The sequence below is a fragment of the Corvus moneduloides genome, chromosome Z (genome assembly GCF_009650955.1).
Source record: "Corvus moneduloides isolate bCorMon1 chromosome Z, bCorMon1.pri, whole genome shotgun sequence".
NCBI lineage: Eukaryota > Metazoa > Chordata > Aves > Passeriformes > Corvidae > Corvus > Corvus moneduloides.
Genome location: NC_045511.1, coordinates 10,402,240 through 10,414,430, shown reverse-complemented (window position 1 = coordinate 10,414,430; position 12,191 = coordinate 10,402,240). Strand labels below are relative to the sequence as shown.

The 12,191-nt window shown below is 39.4% G+C and overlaps 1 protein-coding gene across 2 annotated transcripts in view; it reads left to right on the top strand.

Annotated features, from left to right (window-relative positions):
- The first annotated feature begins 13 nt into the window (after positions 1–13).
- NNT (nicotinamide nucleotide transhydrogenase) overlaps positions 14–12,191 on the top strand; it is a 42,560-nt gene continuing 30,382 nt past the window's right edge. The window contains exons 1-6 of one of the 2 annotated variants that reach the window (XM_032097572.1): positions 14–96; positions 1,031–1,225; positions 8,363–8,592; positions 9,695–9,912; positions 11,323–11,410; positions 12,024–12,112. In XM_032097572.1, coding sequence (XP_031953463.1) covers positions 1,075–1,225; positions 8,363–8,592; positions 9,695–9,912; positions 11,323–11,410; positions 12,024–12,112 — 776 coding nt within the window. In that variant the 5' untranslated portion in view covers positions 14–96; positions 1,031–1,074. The remainder of the gene's footprint in view (positions 97–1,030; positions 1,226–8,362; positions 8,593–9,694; positions 9,913–11,322; positions 11,411–12,023; positions 12,113–12,191) is intronic. The other variant, XM_032097573.1, reaches the window with a different exon arrangement.

Sequence of the window (12,191 nt, the reverse complement as noted above, 5' to 3'; positions counted from 1 at the left end):
CGCGGGCCCGCCCCCGCCCCGCCCCGCCCCAAGGTCGGTCGGAGCCGCGGCGGCGGCACCGCAGGCGAGAGCGAGGTGTCGTGCGGGGCTGTGGCGGTGCGTGTGCGGAACTGCTTGTGGAGCTCCGTGTGGGCCTGTGCGGGGCTCCGGGCGGGGCCTGTGCGGGGCTCCGTGCGGGGCTCCGTGCGGGGCTCCGTGCGGGGCGTGTTCGCGGCGTCGTGTGCGCGGCGTCGTGTGGGGCTGTGTCGGCATCGCCGCGTTCTGCCCGTGCGTGCGGGGGCCAGCCGCTGGTGGGGAGAAGACAGCGGTGTCCCGCTGTCGGGGGAAAGGGAGGGAGGGAGTGTGGCAGGACGGACGCGCGGAAGGAAGGACGCGGGAGGAGGCAGGTGGCCCGGGGAGCGGCCTCCGGGCGCAGGAAGCGGGAGGTGGCGGCTGCGGGCTGTCCCGCGAGTGGGGACAGTGCGTGGCGGGGGACGAGCCGCCTGCCCAAGGTCATTCGGTGGCCGCGGGCTATAAATAGCGGCGGGAGAGAGAAGGGGCCGCTGCCGCGGGGGCCTGGCGGGATTCCGGGGGAAGAGCACATTCCCGGCTCCCCTGCCCGCTGCCCGGCTGTCCCGCCCCGAGTGCGTGCTCTGCTGAGCCTCCCGGACGCCTGCAAGCTATGTCCCGCCCAGGGTGACTCCTGCGGGAGCTCTGGCAGGGATTGGAGCCGTTTGTTTGGTGCCTTGGGGCGCCGCGGTTTTCCCGTGCCACGGTTCCTGTTTTCGAGCAACGGTGTAAAGAGAAAATGGCCTTGAGTCGCAGAAGTGCCATCCCCAGGTCGGCTCGTCACGGCAGCTGTTTTGGTTAAGAGCTGTCTTACTTAATTTGGAAAAAAAATTGATTGTGTTTTCTAGCCAGAAAGATAAAGGTGGTGAGGAGTGATTGTCTCTAGGCTACTGGCAGTCGACTGGCCCTAAACCTGCTGCGTTTACATGCCTTCTGCCCAGTGTCATTAATAACTCTTGATTTGTTTTCACATTTGCCCCAGGGATTCCATACGTGGCAAGGAATTTGTTGTGAAGTCTGGGTGCAATGGCGAGCCTTCTGCGTGTCACTGTCAGTGGGTGCTCAGCTCCTGTTTTTGGCAATGTGTTCTCACCAAAGGCGTGTTCCACAAAGATTCCATGTTTGCGAATGTTTAGAACCCACCAGGTGCTTGGGTCTCAGGCAGCTCCAAAGCCAGGTAAATTGATTAAAGTAATGTAAATAATCTTTTATTTTAAAACATGCATATAAATTCTTTCTTTTTTTTTTCTTTCTTTCAGATCTGCATTAGTACAGAAAAGACTTAAAATAGAAAGAACACTCTTAAAGCATGTCAGCAGCATACTTGAGTCAGTTGCAGCACAATTTTAGACTGGCTTTATAGGACTTATGCAGAAGGTGTTTATGTTTATTATGGATACTTTGGATCCAAATAGTTTTTGGGGGTAGAGTGTCCGAGCTCCTGCTAATACTTTCCCTGCTTGAAGGAAGTATTTAAATAAATGCTTTTCTTAGTAAAAGCCTGAGTTCCCCATGAGTTTTGGTAGTTTTGGTAGTGCAGCTCTTTGTAAGTACATGAGAGAAAATACAGACCTCACAAAGAGAGCATCTGCAAGCATAAGTATACGTGGACATTATTATCCCATCTGAAAAAAACTTCTTTGTTTAGGAAACACTTACATTGTATCACTTTGAAAAACTATTGATCTGTATCTTCATGTATAGGGTTTGTTAGTGTATTTGCACAAATTGCATTTCAGCAGATAATGGACAAGTTCAGGTATTTTCAGGAAAAAAAAACCTGGGAAAGGGGGCACCCTTGTTTCCAGTTTCTAATATGAGCCTAATATATGAAGATCAGAACTGACAATTTTTTTCTCTATTCTATGCTATGCATAACCTGATAGTTGGAAGACAGGTCTTTTGTTTCTCTTCAGCACCCAGTAATTTGTCCCCCTGGCAACATATATAGGGAAAATTCTTTAAGAGAAAAAGAAACAGAAGGAGAACTCCTAAAACCCCAACACTGAAGAATACATAAAGCAGGTTTAATGCTATTTTTGCCCATTAATACTGCATGGGTCATGTCTCCCTTGGAATTTAGAGACCCTGCTTCAGTGCAGATCTAGAATCTTGTTCTGCAAAATGTGAATGTGGAGAGTTGAACTGATTGCACACATGATGTTTGGTTCTTCCAAATGTAGACAGTAGGTAACTGCATTAGATACTTGAGAGTATTAAGAAAGTAGTGTTGTTGGAAATAGAAGTGTCTGGTTGTGAAAACATGGGACACAAAAGTAGCATGAAATAGCTCTGAGAAGCCTGTGTTGCATAGAATTTGTGGCAATACTAACAGTGAATGGTGCATTTTGTGGTCCTTTCAACTTGGTGACTGAAGATTTTGGAAGTTCTGAAGAAATGTGATGAGAGGAAATTTCTTTACTCTGAGGGCTCCTGATAAATCTGTATCACAGTTGCGTGATGAAACCAGAATTTTTTTGATAGATTTGCAATGCTCCGAATTTTTTTTTTCCATGTTAAATATCTGAATGAAAGAGACATCTGTCAGTCTTGATATGGCAGATTGTCTCTTGGTTGGGAGTGTAAACTGGAGCATAGGAAACTAGGTTCAAAGTTCTTTCTCAAATATCCCAGGTAAGTGTCCTTGTTTGAGTTTGGAATCAATTTTGTATTTGATTTTGACCACAAATTTCATCTTGAAGCTGAAGAATCTCTACAGTTTTACTGAAATTGGTATGCTACTCTGTGTGTGTGAATTTTCTTGTTTTTAAGAATCAGTTTTGAAAAATTTTTCCACAAGGATGGAGAATTCTGATTAGTGTCATGTGTTTAAATATTCAGTGCTACCCCTTCAGATCTGTTGTGTGGAAGCCCTTATTTGGGGATTAGTAGTATTCATGAAATGCAGTTATTCAGTATGGGGAATTACAAGTTTGGTAGTCTTTTGGTTAATAATTAAGCTGTCCTTGTAGTATGCTTTGGTAACATGTGATTTGTCATTCAGTAGAGGACAAATCAAGGATAAAACAGCAATTTAATGACAAATTAGAAGCAGGGCTATTGCTTTTATTTAGTTTTTAAGTGCTCTTGAATGGAAATGTAACAGATACAAACTAACTGTGTTTTATTCTTTCAGAAATTATCTTTGATTATAGTAACACTTGGTAAAATCACTGTATTGCTAAGAAGAGTAAGTTTTCTGAAAAGACTAGTGTCACAGTGATTCTTCTTAAGGCTGTAGTTATTATTTTTCTTGTCTCAGATTAGCCTTCTTTCCATCCAGGCTGTGTTATGTACAAGAGTAATAGCTGCTTGAGGAGAAGAGATATGGAGTCAGCTGAGAAGTAAACTTGGAAGATGGATAATTTTCGTACTGCTAGCTGTTTTGCTGCTGCTTGCTTATTAGAAACATAGGAACTTTGATATAGGAGTAAACAAGTATTCCCATAACTTGTCCCAGATAGTCACTATGACCAGGTGCTTCAGAAACAGGTATAAAACTTTCTGAAGCCATGGGAAAGGTGCATATGGAGTGACTGACTCTGAGCTTCCCAGTATACTTCCAGATTGGTTTGTCCTACAGCTCTGTGACTTTTACCCCTTTCTATTTTGGGATTTTTAATATCCTTTTTATTTTGATATTTATTTCTTAAAATTTCTTGGTTTTTTTCTAAACCTATAACAGTTCATTTTCAATTAATTCTCTAGGTAAGCATTATGTTATTCATAAAGAAGAAATATTCTCCTTTAATTTCATTTTTTTTTTTTTTTTTTAAATTCCTTGCTTATGTAATAGGAGGGATCAGGTGTTCGTTTAATCTCCTGTACCTTTTTTTTTTTTTTTTCTTTTTGCCAACATCATATTGCTGTTCTTCGGAATATGTCCTCATCTTCAGAACAGGTGAGATGGTTTGTTTAAAGGTTATCAGAGTAAATAAAAAATAGGCAGGTTATGTATCCTGTTTTTAATCCCCGAACATATGGCATATAGTCAAAACTTCTTTAGCTTTTCCCTAAGTCACTCTCTAATACTTGTTGATACTATTTCGTTGCAGACTACTTCCCGAAGTCAGGTTAAGGAGGTAAAAACCTGTATTTTTTTGCTGTAGTTTTAACTTAGAATCTTCTCTAAGATTCTTGTAGATAGAAGTTACATGGAGAAAGTCACTGTTATAGTTTTGTTTACTTGAAGTTTGAATATGTCCTCATTACACAGTTAGCACTATGGTAAGGGAATGAGAGAGTGGCTTCTTACTAGTTTTTCTAAATTCTGAATTTTGTATATACCACAGCATTTCACTGGAATCTATATTCCATTCTAAGACCTGTGGAATTTAATGATTCTACTTCTGATAGTGGCAGAATCTAAGTATTGTGTGTATTCTACTCAATATATTAAAAAACGTCATGACTTTAAAAGGTGCTCCAGGTATGTGTATATCAGTCAGTATTTGGAAGATGTCCATGATGTCGTAAAGCAGTAAGTCACTAAAACATACTCAAGGCAGTTCTTAAAGAGATTATCTGACATGAAGGATTAGAAAGGCAGCTTGTAGGCTTCACACTCTCCTGTAACTTTAAACCCCTGGCAAGGATAGCAAATGAGCTTCCTCAAAATAAAACCTAAATCAAGGTCCTAAATTTATAATCGTTGATTTCAATCTTTCAAAACTATTGACTTCGATGAAATTGCTGAATTCAAGAAACCAAATCTGTGTTAATTACAAAGCTTCCTCCTGCCGGAGTATTCGCCATACCATGTTGTGTGTGTCGGGGCAGACAGGCAGCTGGGACAGCCACAAACTCATGTCTAGAATGCAAAGAGTAAATTTATTTCCATTACTTCGCCAACGGGGTATTGCTGAAGCAGCACCCAGGCGGAGGAAAACAAGCGGAGACACAGGCACCAGTAAATCATCACAGGCCTGCTGTTCACATAGGCTTATCAAGAGTTATTTCCAGCTGAAAGGGAGCTTTGCAATCCTCCTTGCCTGTGTGCTGCTTTTTAACCCTTTCTTCCCAAGACCTGTACTGAAGTTTTAAGATAGATCTTTGTTTTTGAGCTGTAGACATCTGCTCCGTTTTGGTGCTGAATCATGTGGAAGCTCAGGGCAGTCTACTTGAAAAATGTCCTATACCTGCTCTAGCTAAAAGCTGGCAAACTGACAGCTTGCTTATGTATTCATTTGCTCCTGTGTTTATGGATTACTGGAAGTCTGGTAGTGGGACAGAGAAGAAAAAAAGGTGAGGCAAATGAGACTTGTTGGATATTTATCTTGGATTTTATCTCCCAGAGCATTGGAGAAGAGCATGTTCCTCAGTACTGGTCTGTGATCATTCTGTTTATTAAATAAGGTGCAAATACTTTCAATCTGAAAAAGTTGTACTAATTTTTATTGCATGCAAGATATACCAATAAAGAAAGAAGTGAGGAATGAGGAAACACATCTGGCATCTAGTGAGTGTATATTCCTGTCCTGTTACTCCTAGCCATTTGCTTTTCTATTCTGATACTCCACTCAAAAGCAAATGAGCAAAAGGAAATCAGAAGCATCTATTGTCATTTGAACCTTAGGAGCTAAAAAAAGATTAATTTATTTGCTTGAGAAAAATAAAAGCTTTAGTAAAATGTCTGTATGCCTTTAGATTTGCAGTTATCTATTTCCTTTATGCTGTAATTTATTCCTCCCCTCCTTTGCTCCCCCTTTCCCCTTCCTTCTTCCCCCTTCCCCCCCTGCCTTTTCCCCTTGTTTTTCCCTTCCCCTATTTTCCCCCATGTTTCCCCCCTCCTTTCCTCCCCTTTGGCATTCTTGTGCTACAAAAATTTTCAAAAGGAGAAAGGGAAGGTAGGACTCCAGTTCTTAACTTTTCTCAGTGCTTTTTGCATTCTATCCTACCCTAGAGTTACTTCCTCTGAAATTCTGATTGGTCTCTGTTATCCTAACAAATTTCAATCTTCTAGGTTTCATTCCTGCTTCTAAAAGACAAGAGAGCTCATTTCCACCGAGTTGATTTAGTGAAAATCAGAAGCAGGAGTTTATTGTGTAGTAATTAGAAGAGATGAGGAGAAAAGTGTCTTCAAATGACGAGGGTAATTTGAGTGACAGCAACAGTTACCACAGCTGGTAACAAGTGGTTAGTGCTGCTGTGGTAGGTATGGCCTGAGTTGCACGGTGATGTTTAGATTTGGTGTATGCTGGTGAAACAAATCGTTGCAAAGCTCTGTTACCTTTGTGGCTCTGTTGTTTTAGATGTGCATTTTTGCTCCTGTTCTGACTTTATGTTCTTTTAATGTATGTTTTTCTGAATTTGTTGTCTTATGATTAAAACATTCTAAATGTTCTCCAACATATAAAACATCAAAAACACTTCTATCTTCAAACTATTTGGTGTTATTTTATTAGTTAAATTTCAAAAACAAAGCTAAAACAAAACAAAAGTAAAAGTAATTAGAATAATAGAATCACTAAGGTTGGAGAGGAACTCTAAAATCAAGTCCAGCCTCCAGCCTTTGACTGAACACCACCTCGTCAACTAAACCATAGCACTAAGTGCCACATCCAGTCATTTCTTGAACACTTCCAGGGATGGTGAATTGCTCACCTCCCTTGAGCAACCCATTCCAGTGCTTAACCACCCTTTCAGTGAAGAAGTTCTTCCTGGTGTCCAACCTGAACCTGCTGTGGCTCAGTAAAACCTTCCCTGGTGCAGCAATTGGAAGTAATGAACTTCTTTGTCTGGTGATCTTTCATTCTGTCTTGTTGGATGTGTTCAATTTTTTTTTTTTTTTAATGAGTTAGTAGGCTGAGAAGTACAGGTAGGTATTTAAGTACTAGTTCTTAGCAACTATACTGTTCTTTCAGAACATAATATGTTGACAGTATCTTGAAAGTTTCAAACTGAAAATATTTTCAGATTGTCAGCTTTAAGCACATTGTAGTACAAGTGCAATTTCATAGGTAATTATTTTTGATATTTTAAATCTAAATCTAGTTCCTCAAAGCTCTGATACTGTAGTATGTTTTTTGCTTTTTTTCGCTTGTTTGTTTGCCTGGTACAATTTTTTGTAGCACAATACATAGTATTGGTGGACAATTCAAAAGCAGATTTGTAATTTAAAACAAGCGTGTCATGAACGTCCTCCCCTTTTTAAGGTTTGGGGTTTCTTTGGTGGTTTTTGCTGTTGTTGTTGCTTGGTCATTAATATAAGTGACTGCTTAGACTGCTGAAATTATAGTTCATTAATATATATGTGCTGTAAATGTCTTGCATAGTAATGTCACAATCCAGGTTTAAATTCTGGATAGATGTCAGTGAAAGCTGGTACAGGATTCATCCTATGTGTCAGATTGCATGCTGTCAGTGTAATAGAAGCAGTGTGATAGTTTTATGTATGATTATTCTGCTTGAGCCTGTGTATTCATAAATAATGTATTTAAACACTTGTTTGGATCAGAGAACTTGAACTCCCAAATATTAGGCTGAAGGCCCCCAAATTGTACTCAAATGAAGTTAGATGTTTGTAATTTGAAAACTTTAACTAAAACATAAATTTCAGCTTCAGCAGTTTCCTGGTGTTACTTAGTGGAGCTTTGAACAAGTTAAAACAAGGAAATAACTTTGAAGAGAAATATTTTTGAAGAAACTAGTAGATGGATATTCCATTATTCTTCAACTACTACTGAATTAATGTTTTTCATTTCTGTGGCAACTTTTAGAGTAGTTTATTGATGTACTTATGCCTTTCAATGTCCTTTGTGCGTATGTTGCATTCAGTCACAGTGATTCGATGTAATTTGATATACATTACAAACTGTAATGTATATTACAGCTGTAATTTGATATACATTACGTGCATACTCAGTTAAAATGCAGTTTCGCTGTTCAAGCTCATTTATTTCTTTCTTCACAATAACGTGGAAGTGACTAGAGAGGGATTTAAATTCAGACCTGAGGTAGAATGTGTTATCACCAGAACACCAGGTATTGTGTAAATCAGAATGCCAGTTACACAATCAGGACTGTGTAAACACCGATGGGTATAAACTGCACCAAACACTTGTTACTGCTTGTGTGGCTGATTGTGCTGACCTGCTGATTGCTGAAAGAACAAGGATCTCTAGGAAGAAGGTGTAATTTAAGGAAATGTAAATGACATTCCTAGAAAATAGCATTCTGCTTCCTCTTCCCTTAGGAGGGAGAACTGCTAACTGTGACATGTCTGCATGTGTCTGTACAACATTGAAGAGTGTCCCTTATATCAGTTAATTAGTGTTTAGTACAACTAATGCTGTCTTATCTGCCACTCTTACAGGAATTCCTTATAAACAGCTGACTGTAGGTGTCCCCAAGGAGATATTTGAAAATGAGAAGAGAGTGGCTCTATCACCAGCTGGAGTTCAAGCCTTGGTTAAACAAGGCTTCAATGTTGTGGTGGAATCTGGTGCTGGAGAAGCTTCCAAATTTTCTGATGACCATTACAGACAAGTTGGAGCAAAAATCCAGGGAACCAAGGAAGTTCTGGCTTCTGATTTAATTGTGAAAGTAATTGCTTTATTAGTATATTTCCTATTACATTGTTTTTGGAGAAATGTATAGGTAATTTTTTTCTGATAATCTGTGGAAAGTTCCGTAAATAAGGTTCTTTAAAGTAACATTTTCCATTTTGAGTTCTGATTCAAGTTTTGTATTTTTTTTAGTAGTTCAGGTGTGCACCTCCACTAAAAAAAAAGTAAATGACAGCATTGAAAAAACTGTGGATAATTTCTTAGCAAGTTTTTAACAACCTAGGAGGAGTTGTGTTTTCTAGAATGAGGTATACTGGTTTTGGAATCTAATCAGATGAGATCCCTGCTCTAAGAAATCTTTTATCCAAAATTGGTAACATACAGCTCTAGTTACTCTTCAGATAGAGTGGTTTGGAATTTTGAAAATATGAGTCTGTAACTTTTCTGAATTCCACAGCAACAGTATGTTTCAAAATTTGGGAAAACTGCTAAAAGCGGATATGCTTAAGAGGTCTGAGGTTGTGCAGAGAAGGAAAAAAAAAAAGACCTTTACCTTGATGTTGAGGCTTTCTTCAGTTCCTCTGTTTAAAATTGTCCCATCAGCATTGAACATAGAATTCTGTGAGCTACTGGGTGAACAACCCTTTTAAGTCGGTTTCACCTTGAAGAAAAGTGAGAAACTCGGGAGTGAATATAGATGAAGATCAGTATCTACTGGACATCTGGCATGAAATTCCCTATATGTAGTCATGCACTGCAACCTAATTAGTGATTCTTAACCTGTGGAGGTTAATTGTCATATCTGTTGAGTAATCATTTTGCTTAAAAATGATGGGTTTGAGGGTAGCTGTCTGTTATAAAAGCAAGTGACTGCTGGTTAGAAGTCATCAGATCTTTCTGAAGGTGTGTGCTGACAATTATTGCCCCGTCACCAACCCAGCTAGAGCCAATTCCATGATGTGGACTGCAGCTGAGAAGTGCAGTTACTCAGTTCAGTTGTGTAAATAGCCTTTGATATACTTTCTTCTTTCTGTACTTTTTTGGATGGGAATGGACAGATTGCAAGCTGGGAGAAAGGAAGTGGAATGTGTTCTGATTTCTTTCCTCTGATTAACTTGGAAACTTCTGTCTTTTGTCAGGTGAGGGCTCCTATATATAACTCATCTCTAGGTATACATGAGGCAGATCTTTTCAAGACGCCAGCGACCCTGATTAGTTTTATCTACCCGGCACAAAATCCAGACCTCCTGAAAAAACTTGCGGAAAAAAGAGCTACTGTCTTGGCTATGGATCAGGTTCCACGGGTCACCATTGCTCAGGGATATGATGCACTTAGCTCCATGGCCAACATTGCTGGGTATGATTATTTTTTTTTTGGCTTCACTAAGTATTGCTGGTTTAAAATCATGTGCTTTGATATTTGGTATATCTAAAGTGATTCTACATCTCTGTTTTCATGCAGCACTTTTGAGCAGGATGGTGCTATTGGAGGTGCCAAACCACTAGTTTCTTATGGTTAGCTTTGCAGCAGATCAGAGCAAGGCTTTTAAAATTAACAAACCTGAATGCAATTCTTCTAATTCCTTGACTGTTTTGTGTAGTGCCCTTTTGCTCTGAACTAGATTATCTTGAGCACAGAGTGACTGTCATGAGGATCTGGTGTTGTTAGGAGCTCACTAACCCAAACAACACTCGGTGTGAATGCAATTGCCTTGGCAGTTACAAACAAAAGGTCAAATATTGTCAGACCGTCTCCATGCTTTGCAACTAGCATTTTAGGTATTGCTGTGAATTAAAATGTTGCTGTACAACATCCTTTTATTGGCTTCTTTTATTTGGTTGGTTTTTTTAGTTATTATTTTTTTTGTCCTTTTACTTAGATGATGTCTGAGGCACAATAAACCTTTGAGAAGGCTGCCAGATTTTGTGCACACAAGCAGTGTACGTCTGTGTGCATGTTAGCTTCCCCATGTTTTCATTTGGTGAAATTTTACTAAAATACAGAAATTCATAATATATTTGAAGGTATAAAATGTACAAGGTGTATTCCAAATTTGAACTAATTTTGTGGCATACAGACCTCTATATCCCTCTGCTAGAGGTAGGAAAAAGAGTGGAATGGGACTGTTGAACCTCAACACTGCTAGTAAAAATGCAAAAAAATATGCCCTGTTGTTAAGAAAAGAAAAAATTACACATTAATCTTTATTTTCAGATAGCTCTGCGGGTATTAATTTGGTGTCCAGCTACCCATGCTTGGATGGGGCAAATGAAGTAGCAAGGTTATTTGCCCTAAGCCATATAGCTCCAGAAAGTTTAGGGTCAAAGTACCTTTCTTGAATGTGCACCTGCTGGTCTAAGTGAGCTAGCTGCAGGGTTACTCTGAGTTTTGCAGTTATTTGTTCATTCTCCCTTCCATAACAAGCCTCAGGTTACAGCCTTGGAAGGTAGTTTTAAGGACCACAGAGTTAACTTCGGGCAAGTTGGGCATTTATTTTTTACGTAAAATTTTATTATTGAGAGTGAATAGTTGGAGACATCCAGTATACTGCAGTCCAAAAATTATATCTGAAAATGCATTCCATGATTAAAAAAAAGGCAAGAAATATGACCAAAGACTATTAAGCTTGTGTTCAATAGTAAAATACTAAGCTTGCTTTATTCTACACATGCTCTGGTCAAATGTTCAACATGTAGATTGTTTGTAATGAATGGAATTTTACTGAATCTGAGAAAATACTGATATATGTTCATCCTTGATTGACAGTTACAAGGCTGTGGTCCTGGCAGCAAATCACTTTGGTCGATTTTTCACAGGTCAAATCACAGCTGCTGGTAAAGTTCCTCCCGCAAAGGTATGTGCAATTAAACACATACTGTGGCAAAAGGATATGTGAGTTTCTGAGCACACGTAACTGTTGCTGAAACTGTGTTAAAAGACTTTTTTCCTGCCTTTGGGCTGTTTCTAGAAACTTTAGAAATCACCGTAATTATTCTCATACCACATTTTGTTCACACCTGTAGTGATTTTGTTTTGGGAATAATAGAATAATTTGAGTTTTATTTAAGTTTGCTTAGTTTTAGACATCCCATTAGCTATATGGAGTTGGATTTTTTTTTTTTTCCAAAATGGGGGAAGGTAAGGAAGCTGTTAAGAAAATTCAGAGATTGGTATTTCTGATGCATTGAGGAGTGCAATGGAAAAGTTTACTTGATTGGAATTACAGGTGGATTGGGTTGAAGAGAAATAAAAGTAGAATTAGGGAAGGGAAAAAGGAAGATAAATCAAGGAGAAAACCTGTGTTTACTTAAACAATTAGCTACAAAAGAGTTGGCTCTTAGATATGTGTAATTAGGAGTTACAGCTTTCAAATTGTTGGATGTATGGGGCAACTCTGCCAAAGTAAATTTGGTTTTATCTGAAGGTATCTTGTTTAAATGGCTGGTTGATGAGGTTTATCATTCCAGGTCTTGATCATTGGAGGCGGGGTTGCTGGCCTGGCTTCTGCGGGAGCAGCAAAATCGATGGGTGCAGTGGTTCGTGGATTTGATACTAGGTAGGAGTGTGAAAATTGTAATATCAGTCTGAAATTACTTTGTTTGTGGCTGTATTACAGTGAAATAATTTGTGCTGCA